Below are 18,899 nucleotides of genomic sequence, written 5' to 3'. Positions count from 1 at the left end.
TCAGGATTTAAACCTGATGGTTTTGCTTTCTTATGGCTTTATTGTTACCATTATAGACCACTAGTTTCCTTTGGAAAACCTTGAGATCCCATTAGGAAGCCATCAAGTGCATGTGGATCCGTCTTATTAGGATCCTTTACACTGTGATATCAACCCATATGGACAAACACAAAATAGCATTAGTGACTGTTGGACACCACCAGGATCCCGCAGATACTTTTTACTTTTAATGGTTTCTGTGATCATGTGATCCTTCTCCTTCCTGTCTCTGATAACCCTACTGAAAAAAGGACAATTTGAACAATTAGGATTAAAACCTCATGGTTTGCCTTTCCAGTGGGAATTAGCACAACAGTTTTCTTAGATTTTCTCAGACTAAATCTGAGTTAATAAGGTTTAATATGTTTTTTGAGCCTGTTTATGCCTTGCATTAACATTTTATGTTCAGGTCATTTTTTTTACTTTCCACTAAATTGGTGAAATATGGCTAAAATTACTCATCTTACTTTGGAAGAGTAAAAACGTTACCTCGACAAAGTCGATAAAACATGTTGCGATCCTTATACAGTTTCCCCTGAACTCCTGATCCCACTTAAACTGATGGAAAGCTACCAAATTTGTGTTTTCCTGACATATTTATCTCATACTCAGCCCCTCTCCCTATTCTGGAGAGTCTGTCAAAGCATTTAAAAGCACAGAAGCCCACCGGCTCTTCAAGTCAGGGTGGGCAAAGGATCCCATGGTGTTGCATAAAGAGGAGAAAACACGCTGGTCATCATAGGAGGGTAACAACATCAGCTAACTAACACAAATGTGAACAATGCCAGCCTTTAGATAACTTTTGCTAATGTTAACAGCCGAGAGATAAACAGTCGTCCCTCCAACGGAGCTGCAAACAGCCGGTATAACTTTACTCCCTGTTTCTGGAGATTTAAATGATGTTTGAATGAAGAAACAAAAACAATATTTAGCGTTAAACATCAGACTGAATGTTGTGGGTCGGAAAACTACGTTGTGTTTCGTCAGACGTGATTTTGTAAGTTTGCTAGTGTAGTTAGTGCAGAGTTCAGCTCCAGTCCTGCAACCCCTGCACTGCATAACTGTGGTTTCCTTGGTTAAAATACCTGATATTATTAGCTAGTGAATCCCTTCTTGAGCTGAACGAGGTGTGAACAGCAGAGAAAAACACTGAATTATACAGTGCAGGGGCTCCAAGCCTGGAGTGAAAACACTGAATTAAAGGTCTGTGTGTCTCTTGTCTCTCAGCTTCTGTCGCGTCGTGCAGATAAATCATTCACAAAGCACAGTTAATTGAAGGCCTCGCACTACACAGTCACTCCCTCATTGTGTCCCAATTCAGGGGCTGGATCGTTTGAAGGACGTGGTCTACGAAGGCGTGTCCTTCGAAGGCTGCTTAGACCCGTGAAGGCTGAACTGAAATGAGATGTTCGGCTCTACGGCGGATTTTCTGTTTGCGTCACAGCACCGCTGTTTCTGCCCTTACCAGTGCGTCACGAAACGCCGCTGTGAAGTTATTTTAAAGTTCTTTGAAGATGAAGACAGAAACTTTAATATTAGTTTTTTATTTTTTCATTCATTAGAGCTGGAGATGCTTCTCTCTGTCTACTCTTTGCTCCCTAAAACAAAACGAAACATTAGCACAAGTTCTGCTTCAGACCGCATTGGCTTTTTTTAGCTTTTGTATCGTTAGCTCCGCCTAAGTTTAAACCCAACACTTATAATTAAAAGGGTCTCCTCAGTTCACTCCTCTGCTGATGCCGCCATGTTCTTAAAGTTTCGCCGGCATGCAATGAACCTTGGGATATGTTGGCTGGCAAAGGATCCATCCGTTTTATCCTTTGTTGCCATGGAAAAGAAGGCCGCATATGAAGGAGCCTTCAAAATAGGACAGCCTAGTCAATTGGGACGCAGCTCCTGATTCAGTCTTCAAAATGGCGGCTCCTATACAGTGTGACGTCATGCGCAACGCGAGAATGCAGACGTTGAAAGCACATTCCATTTACATTTGTGTTAAATGTGGTCAAGATTCTTCTCTGACCACCTCTGAATATGGTTCAAGTGATCCAATCATAATCTGCTCACAATGCATTTTCAGGGTATTTACACCTGGCTGGTTAAGTGAAATAAGAACATGATCGGCTGGTCAATGCAGAAGTGTAAATAGCTAATTTAAGTCCAACTCCAGATTACCTCTGATGGTGTGTAGGCTGTAACTCACTGTTCATTAGATCCTACCAGCAGAAAAATGTCAATGACCAAAATTGATCTGTTTGTCTCTCCCTGTGTTCCCTCTCTCTGTGTCTGCCCTTATTTTTACACAAATTTTTGCCCTTTTCAAAAGGGGATTTTCCATGATTATCTAACATGCCAACCGCTACCTACCAACCCGTTAACTGTGCATCATGCATGGTAATGATGGGATTGACTTACATGCAAGAGGAGTTAGATGAGGATCTGGCAACCGGATATCCACACCCTCGTAGATATCATTGAGTCATCAGAGAGAAACCAAGGAAATGCAGGGACGATTACTGCGGGTCATGCGATTCTCAGGCACACACACTTGTTTTCCATTGACCTCTGGGTCAATGTATGTAGATGTATGACTGCACCTAAGTTCAACTTTAACCTCGACAAAACGGACTTGACGTGAAAGATCCATGTGAAATCTTTCCTACACCTATAAGAATTGCATTTGCATTTGTGGAAACCAGCACAAGAAGGTCATATGTTGCAAGGTTGTAGTCTGGCTAGCATGCTAGCTCAGCTATAGTTAGATCGGGCCACTATAAGGCACAGCTTTTGTTTAGTATTAATATGCTGCCCAGAAACTCATCTGAATGTATAAGGCGAAAACTTTAATGTGCCGTTCTAACGTCACAAATATTGTGCTCAGATAATATTGAATGCTTTAATAAACTGATATGGAAACATTACCATATTATCATAAACATTTTCAGCCATCCTTTATTTTCGTTATATTGAAAAATGCTGTGAATCTTGATCAAATGATGAATTTTGTGATGCTACTATCATGTATGCAAATTCCTACCGCTAGTGCCCTGGTATCCAGTCTGTCTTTAACACACACACACATACATGCTCATTAGAACAATTAGCAAAGCTCACCTTTGCTCTTAGTCCAATTGGAGAAGAAGCCGCTACATTTTTAATTACAGAAACTGGAGCATGTCAGTGCGGAGTCCTGACCTTAAATAGTTCTGAGATGGCAAGTTACACCACACCTGGCACTAACCCTGAGACTTCTATGGTTACATCCTTACGTCAATATTTTTAATTACTCCACCACAAGTGTTACGCTGACACTTTGATAGTCAGCTGCTATGAAGAAGATGTTCAATTACTGACTAGTTTGAATAGCTAGTTAGCACTAAATAACCTTTGTCATAGCAAATAACATCACAGAGGGTTAATTAATACTGTTTCACGCTGCCCTGTATTTATAGCCGTATTTGACAGATATAGATTGGTTTGATCATTTCACAGCTTTTCCATTCCACTCAATGACTAATAATCTACTTCGGTCTCAACCCTCATCCTCCTCTAATTGCCGAACACCGCTGATGCTGCTGCCGATAAATACAATTCTGATAAGCAAATGGCTTCTCAGTGATAATGGGAAATGTATATATGGGCATACATTGGAACTGAATGCAGTATCTTTTGAATGGCCCACATTTGGTTTAGTTTAGAGTCTGATGTGTGTGCACGCCATGTCTCTGTCTCTAATTGTGTGTGTATGTGTGTGTGTATGCAGTAACAGGCCTCCATGCCTACATTATTCATGTTGGAATGAGACTCGAGCTAAAGTTACATCAAGGCAAGTAGAGCTGACAAATTAAGGCTCCTTCTACAGCACTGGAACAGCACTAAAACACTGACACACATCCTCTCATTCACACAGAAACTCAACCCTTTGCAACCCTTCACTCATGACAGGTCTAACCAAGCAGGTAGTCCTGCTAAGGTTTACTTATTAGTCATTTCATGTTTCTGTTCTTTGCAGAGAAGCCTCGGCCTCTGGAAAGTAGAAAGTGCAAGAGGGAGCGTGTGGATGATTGTGGGAATAGAGACGCTCTCCTCAGCGGAGGAACTCTACCTGCAGGACTCTTTTTGGTGTGATGAGGAGTGGAGCCATGAGGACAGAGATTTACACAGTCACAGTACAGACAGTACATATCACTCCACCCTAGAGTGAGAGCACACCATAAGGTAAGAACAAAAGTGTGGTGCAGTTAATGTGTAAAAGTCAGAAAAGGTTGTCTATTATCATTCATATGACCGGGCAAGTTATAGTTTCTCAAAGAACAGATATGCTGTAAGAATTTTAAAATGTTGTTGAGGTGATGAAGTACTTCTACATTATTGTCTACATTTACATTGTCTTGGTAGAATGAGTTTGCTGCAGACTGAAGTTTTTCTGAAGAATTTCTGATATTCTGTTTCTGACTGGCAGAGAGGCTGCAAAATAGCATGGTCCTAGGACTAGGACAAAATGCCAGGCAAAAAGGACTCAAAGTCAGCGGCCAAAAAAGGAGGAAAACCGGAACCAGAAAAAACTAGGGGCAAAGAGGAAGAGAAAAAGGGTAAGGATGACAAAAAAGGGGGTAAAGATGATAAAAAGGGAGGTAAAGATGACAAGAAGGGAGGAAAAGATGACAAGAAGAAGGGAAAAGAAGAGCCTCCCAAAGGTAAAGGAAAAGATGATGGAAAGAAAGGAAAGGATAAAGGTAAGGGAGCAAAAGTGGTTAGTGAATCAGAGGAGGGTTCAGACGCAGAGCCTATAGAGGATGATGAAGAGTTAAGTGATGAAGAAGAAGAGGACGAAGAATCAGATAGAGATGCTCGCAAGCGTGGTCGTGGAAAGCCTGACGCTAAAAGCAAAGCAGCAAAGGGAAAGTCCAAATCCAAATATGCTGCATCAGATGAGGATGATGAAGAAGAAGAAGATGAAGATGAGGAGGAAGATGAAGAGGAAGAAGAGGAAAGTGAAGAAGAAGACAGGAAAGGAAAGAAGAAAGCCAAAGATGCACACAAATCCAAATCTAAACCAGAGGAAGATGGAAAGAAGAAGAAAGCAAAAAAGAAGGATGAGCCTCCACCTGAGCCACCACCAGAGGAGAAAAAGAAGAAAAGAGGGTTAAAGAACACCTCCAGACTCTTTATGCGTTTCTCTGGATTTAGGAGGAAGAGGAACTCAAAGAAGCGGCTTAAAAGCACATCTAGACTGTTTCTCGGACTTGGCAGAAGAAAGAGTCGTCTCGCCAAAAAAAAAAGGAGGAAATCAGTTTTGAAAAATGCCCCCAGGCTGCTCATGCGTTTCAAAGCCAGTAAGAAAAGAAAGAAAGAGAAAGAAAAGGAAAAATCAGGAAATAAGCCAACCTACATGCTCCTTAGAATTGGTGGTAACAAACCAGCAGAGAAGAAAACAGGGTTTTTCAAAGGGCTTTTTGGGAAAAAGAATGCAGATGAGGGGTCTAATTTTAAATACCGGAGTGCATTAATGGGCAAAATTGCAGGAGCAACAAACTGGCTCACTAAAAAGTTCCTCTCAACTAAAAGGAAACAGAGATCGCTTGGTAGGGATCATGACCCCTGGGGACGGTCAAGCAACAAACGATTTCCTGGGGGTAGTCGGCAGACAAGCATGCGAGAACCTCGGGGGTATGACAACTATGGATATGAACCAGATTTTGATGGATTTGACTATAATAACCAGGGTAGAGTAGGAAGAGGTGCATTCAACAGACAGTCAATGAGTAGACACCCAAACAGATATGAGGCACAGTATGCTCCTCTGCAGGGACATGCACAAACACTGCCACAGCACTACAGTCAGTATGAAGAGACAGCTGACTATTATGATGCACCGTCTCAGGATCAAGGCTATTATGATCTAGAAGATGGATACTATGACACACAGATGGGCATGCAGAGTGGAGGAGAGTATTATGACGACGGTATGGGCTACTATAACCCATATTCTGCTGAAAATCAGGTGGGCTACTACCCAGAGGAGATGGAATACTATGCCGAACAACAGTCGTTGGACCCATATTACAACAATGGCATGGAATACTACGATGAGAGCCAGTATCTAATAGAGGATGGTTATGAACCTTATGGAAACGAATCCTATGACCAGGGTCAGTTTGATTTTTATGATGACCCTCAGGGTTTCTATGATGATCCATATGGTGATGTTGGACCAAGTGATCTATATATGGATCCACATGGAAATTATAATGATCCATACCTACAAGACTACCAGGTTAATTACAGTGAATCAGGGATTTCTCCATATCTTGAGTCTTCTTATAACATCTATCAGCCATATGGTTATGCTGTGCATGATGTTATGGATGGTGAGGAAGTTGATGTGTTGTATGGTGAGGAGTTTGGTGACATCCCCATGGAGCCAATGGTACTTCAAGGAGAAATGTTCAGAGTTCCAAGGCCTCAAGTCAAGCTTTTTGGTAAAGAGAAGATAGATGTCGAGCTTCCACCGCCTCCGCCACAATATGATTTTGAAGAGATGTCAGAGATTCAATATGAAAATGAACCATTCATCCCTGGAGCTCCTATGGTTGAAGGTTTTCCTCCAGCAGTGCACCCACAAGATATGCTTCAACCAATGGTTCCTCAGATCCCCACGCCAACTGCAATGTTAATTAAGCATGCTAACAGTCCTCAGAGATTGGCGAGCCCTATGTCTTCAACTATGTCACCAATGGCCCAAGGCGGTGCTTTTCCTCCGTCTCCTACACCAAGCAGGAGGTCCATGGGGATAATGGGTTCCCCTGTACAAAAGCCTCTGTCCCGTATGGTGTCACCAGGTCCCATGTCCCCTATGGCAGTACCAGGTCCAGTGTCCTATATGGCAGCACCAGGACCCATGTCCCCTATGGCAGTACCAGGTCCCATGTCCCCTATGGCAGTACCAGGTCCCATGTCTACCATGGTAGCACCAGGTCCCATGTCGCCTATGGCAGTACCAGGTCCCATATCCCCTTTGGGATCACCAGGAGGATTTAGAGAGCCAATAATGAATGTGAGGCATTCCCCTGTACCCATACGACGACAAAGCCCTCACACCTCTCCACAGCTCTCCATGCATACTTCTGGTGCACTCCCTGTGAGACGGAGCCCCTCCCCACAGCCCTCCATTCGTCATTTTGGAGCCAGGGGAGTGCCTCCATCTCCAACCCTAAGCAGAGGGATGCCATCTCCAGTTACTCATGTTCAACCCCCTCCTTCTCCTCTTGGACGTAGAAGAGTAAGCCCCCCCGCCTCTCCAATGTTTTCCAGACGTTTCCAACCTGAAGCGTCATTTATAGAGGCTACAGCATCCCCTAAGCCTGTGACCCGCCAAATAGCCCCACGAGCCCCCTCTCCTCGCGCTAGTCCTCCAGGTTCCCCCCGTGGTTCCATCCGCAGGCAGAGCCCCCCACTTTCCCCACGTGCCTCAATGAGGAGACCCAGCCCACCCGCCTCCCCATCAATTGCTCAACGACCATTTGGTGCAAGGAAGCTTCAACCTTCGCCCTCTCCTCCTAGGCGAATGAGTCCTCCACCCTCCCCACAGATGAGCATGCATCCACTGGACAGCGTTCGACACAGGCACCCCGATAGACCACAATCCCCATTTGCAGCTCACAGAGCATCACCTACACCTTCACGAAGAAGTTTTGCAATTGAACCAGAATCTGTGCTGCCTCCTTCTCCTTCTCCAGGTGGACGCAGACCACCCTCCCCCACTCTCTCCCGGAGGTCGACCCGTCTAATGAGGGATCCACTGCCTCTTGGATCACCTGGTGGGCGCCTACGGGGAATAGGGCGTCCAAACATTCCTATGGGAGCTGTAAAGCCCTCTCCTGGTCGAATGACTCGCCCAGGTGCTCCAACACAAAATGTACCTCCTTTCAGAGCCTCCATACGCAGCAACAGATCAATCATGCCTCAGGACTTCACTTCATCCCCACAGCTCTCAGGCCAACATCCTGGGACACCCATGAGGGAGCAGAGGCGCTTCATTCCCCCAGGACCTGGAGGCCATACAAGGGACCCCCAAAGACCTGTTGGTCGTGGCCGTCCTTTGATCGCCAGACAGTCCTTGAGGCAGGCACCTCATTCACCACAGCCTTCTCTAAAACGCATGGGCCCTCCATCACCACAACCTTCTGTTAGGCATTTCTCTAGACCGACTTCTCCTCATCCTTCCATCAAACATGGCTCACCATTACCAGTGCGCACTCTTTCCCCTCGTGCACCACCCTCCCCTCTCCTCTCAGGTGCTTTGCAGAATTCACAGATCCCTGCTGTACCATTTGCATCTCCCTACCCTGTTGGAGTAGAACCGATACCCTGTGGAAACTAATCAAATTATAAGTGTGCCTCAATCTCCTATGCTCACAAGTCCTTTCCAAAATCAAAATATACATAATGCATACACTTCACCAATCCAGCAGCCCATGCAATCATATTCCTCTGATGTCACAAGTATAGAACAGTTTCCTGGGCAACCACCATCACTACATTTATCAAATGCCTTGCAAAACCAAGCTTTACGTGATGCTTCCTATACCTCAGTGCTGCAACCAGCACCAGCACCACACACCCCAGAAATTACTGTAGTACAGCAGAATCTAGAGCAGGTGGCATCTCCACTTTTATCAAATGCCTTGCAAAATCCTCAGGTCCGTGGAGCCTCATACACATCACCCTTGCAAAGGCCAGGCTCTCCATATGCTCCTGAAGTGGCACAACTTCCTGGCCAACCAGCCTCCCCACTCCTATCAAATGCTTTGGAAACTTCCAGCCTCCATAGTGCCTCATTTGCATCACCATTACTACCACCCATGTCACCATATGCTCCTGAAATGGAGGCTTTTGAACAAAGTTCAGGTCAACCTGTATCTCCTATGCTGTCTAGTGCTATCCAAAATCCTTACCTCCGTAGTGCTTCATACGAGTCACCCCTGCAGATGCCTCCCTCTCCCTATTCACCGGTCATGACAGAATATGATTACATAGAGGATCCAGGCCCTGGACCTCTCCTCACTAACGCTCTTCAAAACCCCAACGTCCGAAATGCTTCTTACCGAACACATTTACGTCGGAGTGGATCAAGATATCCCCCTGGCTATGGTCCAAAAGGGTCACCAGTTCTTTCAAATGCTTTACAAAACCAACAAATCCGCAAAGCATCCTACCAAACCCAACTGGTTCATCAAAGGAGCAGCTACCCCTATGCACCCATGGCTGGTTACAGCCAGGACCCCAGGAAGTCACCTGTTCTGTCAGACGCATTGCATAATCCCCAAATCCGTGGTTCCACTTACCATCTGCCAGATGGCACACTGGTACATGGAAATCAAGTGGTACATCCAGCCACCTCTCCAATGCTTTCAAATGCATTACATAATCAACAGGTAAGGAATGCCTCATACAGACTTTCTGATGGAACTTTAATAGGCATGGATCCCCAACCACAACAATCCTTCTCTCCGAACCTTCCAAATGCCTTGCAGAATCCAAATATAAGAAATGCTTCCTATAGACTTCCAGATGGGACAGTTATTATGGCAGGTCAACAGCAGCCAGTGTCTCCCAATTTGTCACACGCAATAAGGAATGAGAGCGTTCGAAATGCATCTTATAGGCTACCTGATGGGACAGTTATATTTGCTGAGCAACAGCTGCAGCCAACTTCTCCACATTTATCTGATGCACTTCAAAATCCAAACATGAGAAATGCATCCTATAGATTGCCTGATGGCTCGATAATTTATGCACAGTCAAAACCTAGCTCTCCGAAATTAACAGAGGCACTTCAGAATCCACAAATGCGAAATGCAAGTTACAGACTGCCTGATGGGTCTATTATATCTACACAGGTCCCTTATGAACCCACCTCTCCCAATTTAACAAATGCACTTCAGAATCCATCCATTCGCACTGCTGCCTATAGGCTTCCTGATGGCTCAATAATCAGTGCTGATCCAGTACGCCCCCCAGTTCTGGCCAGTGCTCTTCAAAATGCAGGTATCAGAAATGCTACCTACAGGCTACCTGATGGCTCAGTAATCAGTGCTGATCCAATGCGACCCCCAAATCTCTCCGGTGCCCTCCAAAATGTAGATATTAGAAATGCTACCTACAGGCTACCTGATGGCTCAGTAATCAGTGCTGATCCAGTACGCCCCCCAAATCTCTCCAGAGCCCTCCAAAATGCAGATCTCAGAAATGCTACCTACAGGCTACCTGATGGCTCAGTAATCAGTGCTGATCCAATGCGACCCCCAAATCTCTCCGGTGCCCTCCAAAATGTAGATATTAGAAATGCTACCTACAGGCTACCTGATGGCTCAGTAATCAGTGCTGATCCAGTACGCCCCCCAAATCTCTCTAGAGCCCTCCAAAATGTAGATATTAGAAATGCTACCTACAGGCTACCTGATGGCTCAGTAATCAGTGCTGATCCAGTGCGCCCCCCAAATCTCTCCAGAGCCCTCCAAAATGCAGATCTCAGAAATGCAACCTACAGGCTACCTGATGGCTCAATAATCAGTGCTGATCCAGTACGCCCCCCAAATCTCTCCAGAGCGCTCCAAAATGCAGATCTCAGAAATGCCACCTATAGGCTACCTGATGGCTCAGTAATCAGTGCTGATCCAGTACGCCCACCAAATCTCTCCAGAGCTCTCCAAAATGCAGATCTCAGAAATGCTTCTTATAGGCTTCCAGATGGATCAATTATTTCCCCAAGTGCTATGTATCAGCCATCCAGTCCGAACATTGCAAATGCCCTGCAGAATGAAAGCCTTCGCAAGGCCACGTACCAACTACCCGATGGTTCGATTATATCAGCAGATCCTCGGAGGCATAGAACCAGTCCAAATCTTTCAGAAGCCCTTTTAAACCGAAATCTCAGAAATGCTACTTATCATTTGCCAGATGGGTCAGTCCTCAGACAAGGTTTTGCAGTTCCATCCTCACCTGAGCTGATGGAAGCCCTGAAGAATGCTGATCTGAAAAAGGCCTCTTACCAGTTACCTTCAGGACTGTCCACTATTACAGCCTCTGGACTGATTATTGGGCCAGATGGCAGATATGCAGTGGTGTCCCCACAGAGGAAAGGCCCTGAGGAGCACTGGGCCCAAAATGCCAGGGAGGGACAAACAGCAGAAGATATGTGGGCTGCAGAGAAGGTCCTGCCTCATGGAACAGTCCAGAATCTTATCAAGTGGTCTATGTACCGTGATGAGAACATGATGGACCACCTTACTCCCCCACCCTTTAGTATTGGGTCCAGGGAGGCAGAGGTACACTGGGTACCAGATCGGGAAGGGGAGCCCAGTGGCCAGTGGTATGACAAGGTAACTCACCTTACGTAGTCTTATTTTGATAGCACTAGTACGCTCCCTTCTTTTTTCAAGTCTCAAAACTGTTTCAAGTTTAAATTTTCTCATAAATATTTGGAGCCAGGCCAACTTCTCAGCATCTCATAAACCTTTGACAAACTTTTTCCCAGACATTTGACATCTAGGTTTTGAGCTTATTAGAGTTGCAAACTAATTTTGTAACTCTGATGAGCCCAAACAAGTAATTACTTGATGAATACATGCTTTTGCTTAAGTGCCATGTAGTGCCCTTTATGTTAGAAGGATTTATAGATAAGGAATGGGTTTAATTAATTTAAGTCTGGTATAACTTACTTGAATGTTGACAGTAATGCACTTGCCAGAGCCTGTGTGGGTTAGAGCCTGTACAATAGGCCCGACCAAGCTTAACTATCTCCATCAGGGTTTAGCTGCAGGGCCTGTGGCTACATCGAATGTCAGATGAGATTTACAAGGCAGATTATAACCATGCTCAGGTTACACTGCCGACACTGGTAGCATCTCTACTTAATGCGGCGCTAACCAGTGAGGTCACCCACTGACCTAATTCACTAGGCAACACATTAAAATTACAGAATACTGAATTAGGGTCAGCCAGATTACTTTTGGGAAGACTGAAACATCTTGTGCCATTTCTTACCACTAGAGTGAAATATCAGAATTGCATACCTTTTAATATATTTGCGATTGTACATGTCAAGATTTCTAATCCCTGTTCTGTGAACAGATGTATTCTATAAGGAGTCTCCCCACTATGAGATACAGAGAGAAAAGAGAAGGAGATGGAATTGAGGACATGACACAGTTGGAGTAAGAAATACACACATACATGCTGACAAATGCACACAAAATGAGGAGATACATGCTCTGTAGCAAATATTGGTTCAATTTAATGACATTGTGAATAGATGACTGTCTCTCCCTTCCCCTCAGGGATCTGACAGAGGCAGCTGTTTTAATTAACTTGAAGACTCGCTTTGACCAGGAGCTTATCTACGTAAGCAGTTTATTATTATTATATATGATTTTATTCTTATGCATTCACTTGCACAGCGTATATAAAATGTATGAAACAAACGAGTACATCGGTAGAAACTGGAGAGGTACAGATACAAAAATGAAAACAAAATGGTAAACAGGCAAATGAGTATAAGAAACTGATCATGGTTAAATAGCAATAGCATCAGTAAAGTAAAACTGCTCTGAGCACATTTAATACATTCTTTTTTTACTTTGTGGTCTTTTTCTCTCTCTTTTTCTCTTTCTGATTAGACATATATCGGCAGTATTCTGGTGTCAGTGAATCCATACAAGCTGTTTAACATCTATGGCACTGATATGGTCCTCCAGTACGAGGGTCATGGCTTAGGGGAGAATCCACCGTAAGTTTAAGTGTGAAATCACAGTTCAGTGTGTAACATTGCTATTCTTCACAATATTGGTGAGTGAGCCAACGGCTCCTTAGTGCAACACATAACACATAGACCATCATGTAATGGCCGTCACACGTATATCAGCACAGTCAGTCCAAACTTACAACTTCATTGGTGGTAAATGTAATTACACAGCTTCGTCTGCCCAAAAAATGCCATCAAAAAACTGTCCACCTACTGTGAAACTGTAGTATTCCATGCGCTAGTTAGTACCTGCATTATTGCAGAGTATGCACAAGGCAAGAACAAGTCAATTTAAGGATTAATCGAGTGAGGTCAAGTGTACTTACGTGCATCTGAGAAAGAAAGAGAGACAGTGACTGTCTCAAATTTCTCAAACTTGCTCTCTGGACACATGCTAACCAGAACAACACATATCAAGTGTATTACATCACGTAACATGAGAAATTCTGCATGTGTGTTGGCCCTGGATAGGGTAACCCCATGAAATGCTCAGAAACAATACCTGATGGATTTGTTAATTACATTTGTTTGACGTAGCTGCTTAAATAACAGGATATTGTCACTGTCGGAGCAAAACATTGTATCTCCAAAACTGTAACTTGTAACGGAAGTTTATGTAATAAGATTTTTTTCCAAGTAATTTTGAACCATTTCTGTTGTTCTTTTCATCATGAAATTTCTCAAATAATACAGTAAAAAAAGAAGTTAAAAAATGACAAAAGTGGAGATGACCGTGATATGAAGAGTTATGTAACTACAGTCGTATAAAACACGCACAAATTCAAATTAAATGTTTTGTTCATTTTCTAAGTAGTACTTAACACTTCCTCTACAGAGAACGCAATTAAATGCGGCATTTTTCTGCTATATTTAGTGCACAACTTGTATTTATTTGCTGAGTTTAATACATTAGAAAAACAAAAAAATAAATAGAAAATGTGCCACAACTTTTTCACAGGCCACATTTGATGTTTTTTTTTTCTCTATATGTTCAATTCAGCAAATAATACAGTAATAGTGCATTAAAATGTACAGAAGTGTGTTGTCAGTACAGCATGTGTTAATTATATACACTAAAATTTCTCTTACATTGACTGAACTTAAAGGGAAATTCTATCAATTTAAAAAAAAAATCTGCATAACTAAATCATTAAGATATAAACAAAGCCACTCACAGTGGTTTGATATGAGATGGTTCATTGTAGAGAAACATACAGACTACAGTGCTGGTGGAACCAGGGGCTGTGATGTTTACAACACAAATATAGCCATTTTAATAACTATCCTTAACAACCAGTGAACCTATGGGTGTCTTCTGAGTTTTATATGTAACAGTGATGAGGGTTAAATAGTGGTAAATCAGAAAAAAAGTACATTTTCTTCTGGGGACTATTTTGCCTTACAACACCCTGCAAGTATTCATGAAAGACTTTCAACAATATGTTTTAGGTAAAAACACACAACAATGTCTCAGACACCAGGCTGAGTATTCATAATAATTTCATACAATAACTTTCTCTGAGGGAGCTTTTAGAGGTGGACGTCTGGTTCCTATCACCACCACCGTGAACGATTTTGACTCTAAGTTTCTCTAGAACAGAGCATTTCACACCAAACCACTCTGAATGACTGTTTACATCTCAACAGCATCCCAACTTCACTCTCACAATTGAATTGCTGAAATGTTGAAATGTTGAAATCTCATGTAAGATCTTGCAAGACCAGATGCCTAACAATCACATTTTGATTTGTTTGCTTTACTTTAAAGTCACCTTTTTGCAATTGCAAACATGGCCTACGCAACAATGATGGACATCAAGCGGAACCAGTGCATTATAGTCAGGTTAGCTTGACGCGTGGGCTTATGTGTGCATATGCATAACTCTTGAGTGGTTTACAGGAATGTGCGCATTCCATGATTCTAAGTGTTGTTTTTGTGTTTCAGTGGTGAAAGTGGGTCCGGTAAGACAGAGGCTACCAAGCTGGTCCTGAGATACCTCACTGCCATTCATCACAAGAGAAATGTAACACAACAGGTACTTAGAGGACATTAGAGGAATTCCACCAAAGCTACATTCACATTACAAGCCACATCGCTCAAATCCGATCTCTCTGACACGATGGTTCACACTCGTTTATGTAAGTCATTCAAATTTGTCCTTAATGTGAACGAATCGGCGTCCTGAAATGACCCGCATGAGCACATCCTACTCAGTAACGTCACGTGAATGAATCATGTGCATCATCAGCACAAACTAACGAGCAGAACGAGCTTCACTGTGAGGATAATTAACTCTGATCATCCCTTAGCTTTATTATTAGAGCAAGACGAAGGTGAAAAAGGTGAGATGTGCTGCTTTTCCACCATTTACAGGCTTTAATGTCCGTTTGGCGCTGCTGCCATGGTAACGCTGAGCGATGGCGCACGCGCAGTGAAAAAAAAAGCAAATTCCGATATGAGCGTCACATTAAGGTCGCATGGCCACGAATCAGTTACGTATACCATCTAGCACCACATTTGAAAGTGGCTCAGGTCGGATTTGAAAAGATCAGATTTGCGTGTCCACACGGCTCTGAAAACATCAGATCTGAGTCACATTAGGGCAAAAAAAATCAGATTTGTGCCGCTTCAACCTGGTAATGTGAACGTAGCCCAATGCACTAACTCAGATTTCATTACAGTGGGAGCCAGATGTCAACAACACAAATATAATATAATTGTATAATATAATTTTCTATCAAAAACCAGTTTTTACGTATTGTTGGCAATGGGAAAATAGCAGAACATCTGAAAAAAGGATGTTTTTCTATACGTTGTTCTACTATTTTGCCTTAGAACCCATTTTTAAAAAATACATTTTGGGCCAAAACCTTACTTCAAAACTATCCTAAAGAAGTGTCTCAGCCATCAGGCAATGTATTTATAACCATTTCATATAATAACTTTCTGTGTTCTATGTTATTGGATTCTAAGTGTTGAACCAATATACTATTCTTTTGCACATAAGATTTATTGTGAAAACAATGCAAATATATAATTAAGAAAATATAAAATGGAATGCATTACATACATTTTTCATGTATTGCACAAATCTATAGAACAAAAATGCACAAGCATAGAAAGGTTCCCACACATTCTGCACCAACTAGAATGTTTCTGTCATTAAAAGTCCAAAAATCCGATAAACTCTACACAAGATGCTCAGTCCTGTTCTCATTCCTGGTGTTAGTGGATATTTGTTTGGCTTTTTGTTTTGCAGATATTTTGTTGTTTCTCTTTACTATGACTAAAACTAACATACTCCTCTATTTTCCATCCTGCTTTCATGCACACAGATTGAGGTGAGATGTAGAGTGTTCTAACATTCAGTATTTTGTGTGTTGGGGCAGTGCATGGTAATGCTTTTTTAAACTGGGACTAATTAGAATGTTCTCTCCAGATACTAGAAGCAACACCTCTGCTGGAATCATTTGGGAATGCCAAAACAGTGCGGAACGACAACTCCAGTCGCTTTGGGAAGTTTGTGGAGATTTTTCTGGAGGAGTGAGTGGTTCTTCTAGTTAATCTCACCACTTCTCAGTTATCTTAATACAATGATCTCATTCTGAAATAAACAGTCAATTTTTTTGTGAGTCAAAGTTGATTAAATTAGGCCATAAGTGAATTGGCCAGAAATCAAATTTATAGTTTCCCCTTACACCCAATGTAGCTTCTGTGTGATTTCAGGCACTGAATAACATACAAATGAACAAAACGTTATCATAGCTAAAGTAGTAGCAGTAGTTGAAGCCCGGAAATTTGCCAGTTTTGGCCATTTTTATTGCTTTACAGTAACAGAAACCACATAAACAAGTCCTGTGTTTTAGATCACTCAACAACTTATGTGGTGATTTAGGCATGTCGTTTGCAAATGCTAATTGCTAATTAGTATCAATTACTTCTTAGCTACATTAGCCTCTTAGCTCCAGTGCAAAACTAATGAAGCACCAGATATGTATTCCCCCAAGAAAATGAAATATACAGTTGTAGAAAGTTTGTGAAACCTGTAAAATTCTCTACAGTTCCTTCGAATTCCCCCTGTAGAAATGTACTCTGGTTCACCTATTTTTTTGTTTGAACTGACTGGTGTGTTTAGGTTTTCATCTTTCTGCAAGATCCACCTTCTGTTGACCTTCAGTTGGAATACAGTGTTTGGTTTTCACAAAACATAATGTTTTACATTTAGGCTTCTATTTTTGCACTTCTTTAGGAAAATGTGTACATGCAGCAGTTCTTCTTAGACAGCAATGGCTTCCTCCTTGATATCAATGCATACATATTATTTATATTCAGTGTTTGCCTGATGGTGGACTCACAGACACTAACATTAGCCACTCTACCAGAGGCCTGCAGGTCCTTAGATGTTACTCTGGGGGTTGTTTGTGACTTTTCTATTTGCAGACTGCCTGACAGTGAATTTGTCCAAAGTCAGAAATTGTTTTTTAACCTCTTCCAGCCTGAACAGCTGTTTTTATGAAATCCTCTGAATTCTCCTTTGACCGAGAGATGGTGTGCACTCAGAAATGTGTGTAAAGACCAGAAATTGATGGTGAAGACTCAAGTCCATGTTTTCTAAATCTCCCACACTCACACTTATCATCCAATAGATTGGACCTCCTGACACTAATTATCTCTACCAAACTGATATTTGTAGAAATTCACATACATATTCACACATAAACATTTAATACTGGAACACTTCATTCAATTAGTGTTTGAAAAATTGGGCTCTCATCATCAAAAAAATAGTTGCACCCAGAAGGAATCAATCGACAGGAATGAAACTTGGTGGGTAGGTTTGACATTGTGAGACATGCGAATGATTCAAGTTTCACGCTTGGCCATGCATCGCTGTACCTGACTGACTATATAAGGTCATCCCGTTGAACTTGTTTTTATTCTGACTCGTGCTGTTGTGTTAGTAGCATCCTTTGCAAGTGTAGTCTGTCTGAGAAGAGTTCGAGAGCAATTCGAGCAGTTGGAAGAGTTCGAGAGGGGTTGCGTCATAAGGCTCCGGGAAGCAGGATGGTCTTATTGATGTATTGCGCGCCATACCGGTCGTGTGGATATTACCATAGTACGCTGTTGCCGGCAGTGGACAGAAGAAGGTGCGCACCAGCGACATGAAGGATCTCAGAGACCTACACCAACCATGGAGAGGGAGAACCAACGGATTGTCCGACATGCACAGAGTGACCCAACAACCACGGTTGCAGACATTCAGTGGGCGGTGATGCTCTCCATGAGTCGTCCTCCATCTAGTGCCAGCACCATTGGCAGACGGCTGCACAATGCAGGACTACATGCATGACGAATGCCAAAGACTGCAATGGTGTTGTGTCAGACTGTCATGGAGTGGCTCAGAATGGCTGCGGGTCATCTTCAGTGACGAGTCCCTCTTTTGTCTTGGTGGAGACGACCAATGAATCCGTGTGTCACACGTCCAGGAGGCTTGGCGTCATGGTGTGGGGGGTGCAATTTCGTACGATGCCAGATCACCTTTGGTCTTCATTACAGGCACTTTGACAGCCCAACATTGCGTTAATGAGGTCCTGCAACCAGTGGACCTGCCTTTTCTTAATGCACGCTCCGGTGCGTCATTCCAACAGGACAACACTCGTCCGCATACTGCTGCCGTCTCATGAGCTTGCCTTGAAGACACAGATACTATGCCATGGCCAGCCGCATCACCAGACCCATCTCCGATTGAAAATATGTGGGAGGCTATTGGACGTGCAATCAACACTCCACGCTACCGCAAAATCTGCAGGAACTGCGTGAGAATATTCAAGCTGCATATCACAGGACACCATTAGGAGCCGCTACAACCTCATGCCTTAATATGATTTAGATGAAGATATGATCACATTTAAGTCAGACTTCTGTAGAAATACAGAGAATTTTAAAGGGTTTTCCAACTTTCTAGCACTACTGTCAGTCGATTACATAATATAAACCAAACTTCCTATATGTATATTAAATTTTTTTATAGATTGCCTGGCCATTTTGGGTAAGGGG

The 18,899-nt window shown here is 42.8% G+C and overlaps 1 protein-coding gene across 1 annotated transcript in view; it reads left to right on the top strand.

The window, feature by feature from the left end:
- Positions 1-4,173: 4,173 nt before the first annotated feature.
- Positions 4,174-18,899, top strand: part of myo15ab (myosin XVAb) — an 87,352-nt gene continuing 72,626 nt past the window's right edge. Inside the window, exons 1-13 of the mRNA XM_036557268.1 lie at positions 4,174-4,254; positions 4,499-7,599; positions 7,663-8,408; positions 8,632-9,306; positions 9,433-10,599; positions 11,122-11,420; positions 12,172-12,254; positions 12,378-12,441; positions 12,717-12,826; positions 14,610-14,684; positions 14,787-14,877; positions 16,178-16,183; positions 16,282-16,385. Of these exons, the coding sequence (XP_036413161.1) occupies positions 4,538-7,599; positions 7,663-8,408; positions 8,632-9,306; positions 9,433-10,599; positions 11,122-11,420; positions 12,172-12,254; positions 12,378-12,441; positions 12,717-12,826; positions 14,610-14,684; positions 14,787-14,877; positions 16,178-16,183; positions 16,282-16,385 (6,482 nt within the window). The 5' untranslated portion in view covers positions 4,174-4,254; positions 4,499-4,537. The remainder of the gene's footprint in view (positions 4,255-4,498; positions 7,600-7,662; positions 8,409-8,631; positions 9,307-9,432; positions 10,600-11,121; positions 11,421-12,171; positions 12,255-12,377; positions 12,442-12,716; positions 12,827-14,609; positions 14,685-14,786; positions 14,878-16,177; positions 16,184-16,281; positions 16,386-18,899) is intronic.

This window comes from Colossoma macropomum, unplaced genomic scaffold (assembly GCF_904425465.1).
Source record: "Colossoma macropomum unplaced genomic scaffold, Colossoma_macropomum, whole genome shotgun sequence".
Lineage (NCBI taxonomy): Eukaryota > Metazoa > Chordata > Actinopteri > Characiformes > Serrasalmidae > Colossoma > Colossoma macropomum.
The sequence above is the reverse complement of the archived record's forward strand: the minus strand, read 5'-3'. Positions and strand labels throughout refer to the sequence as shown.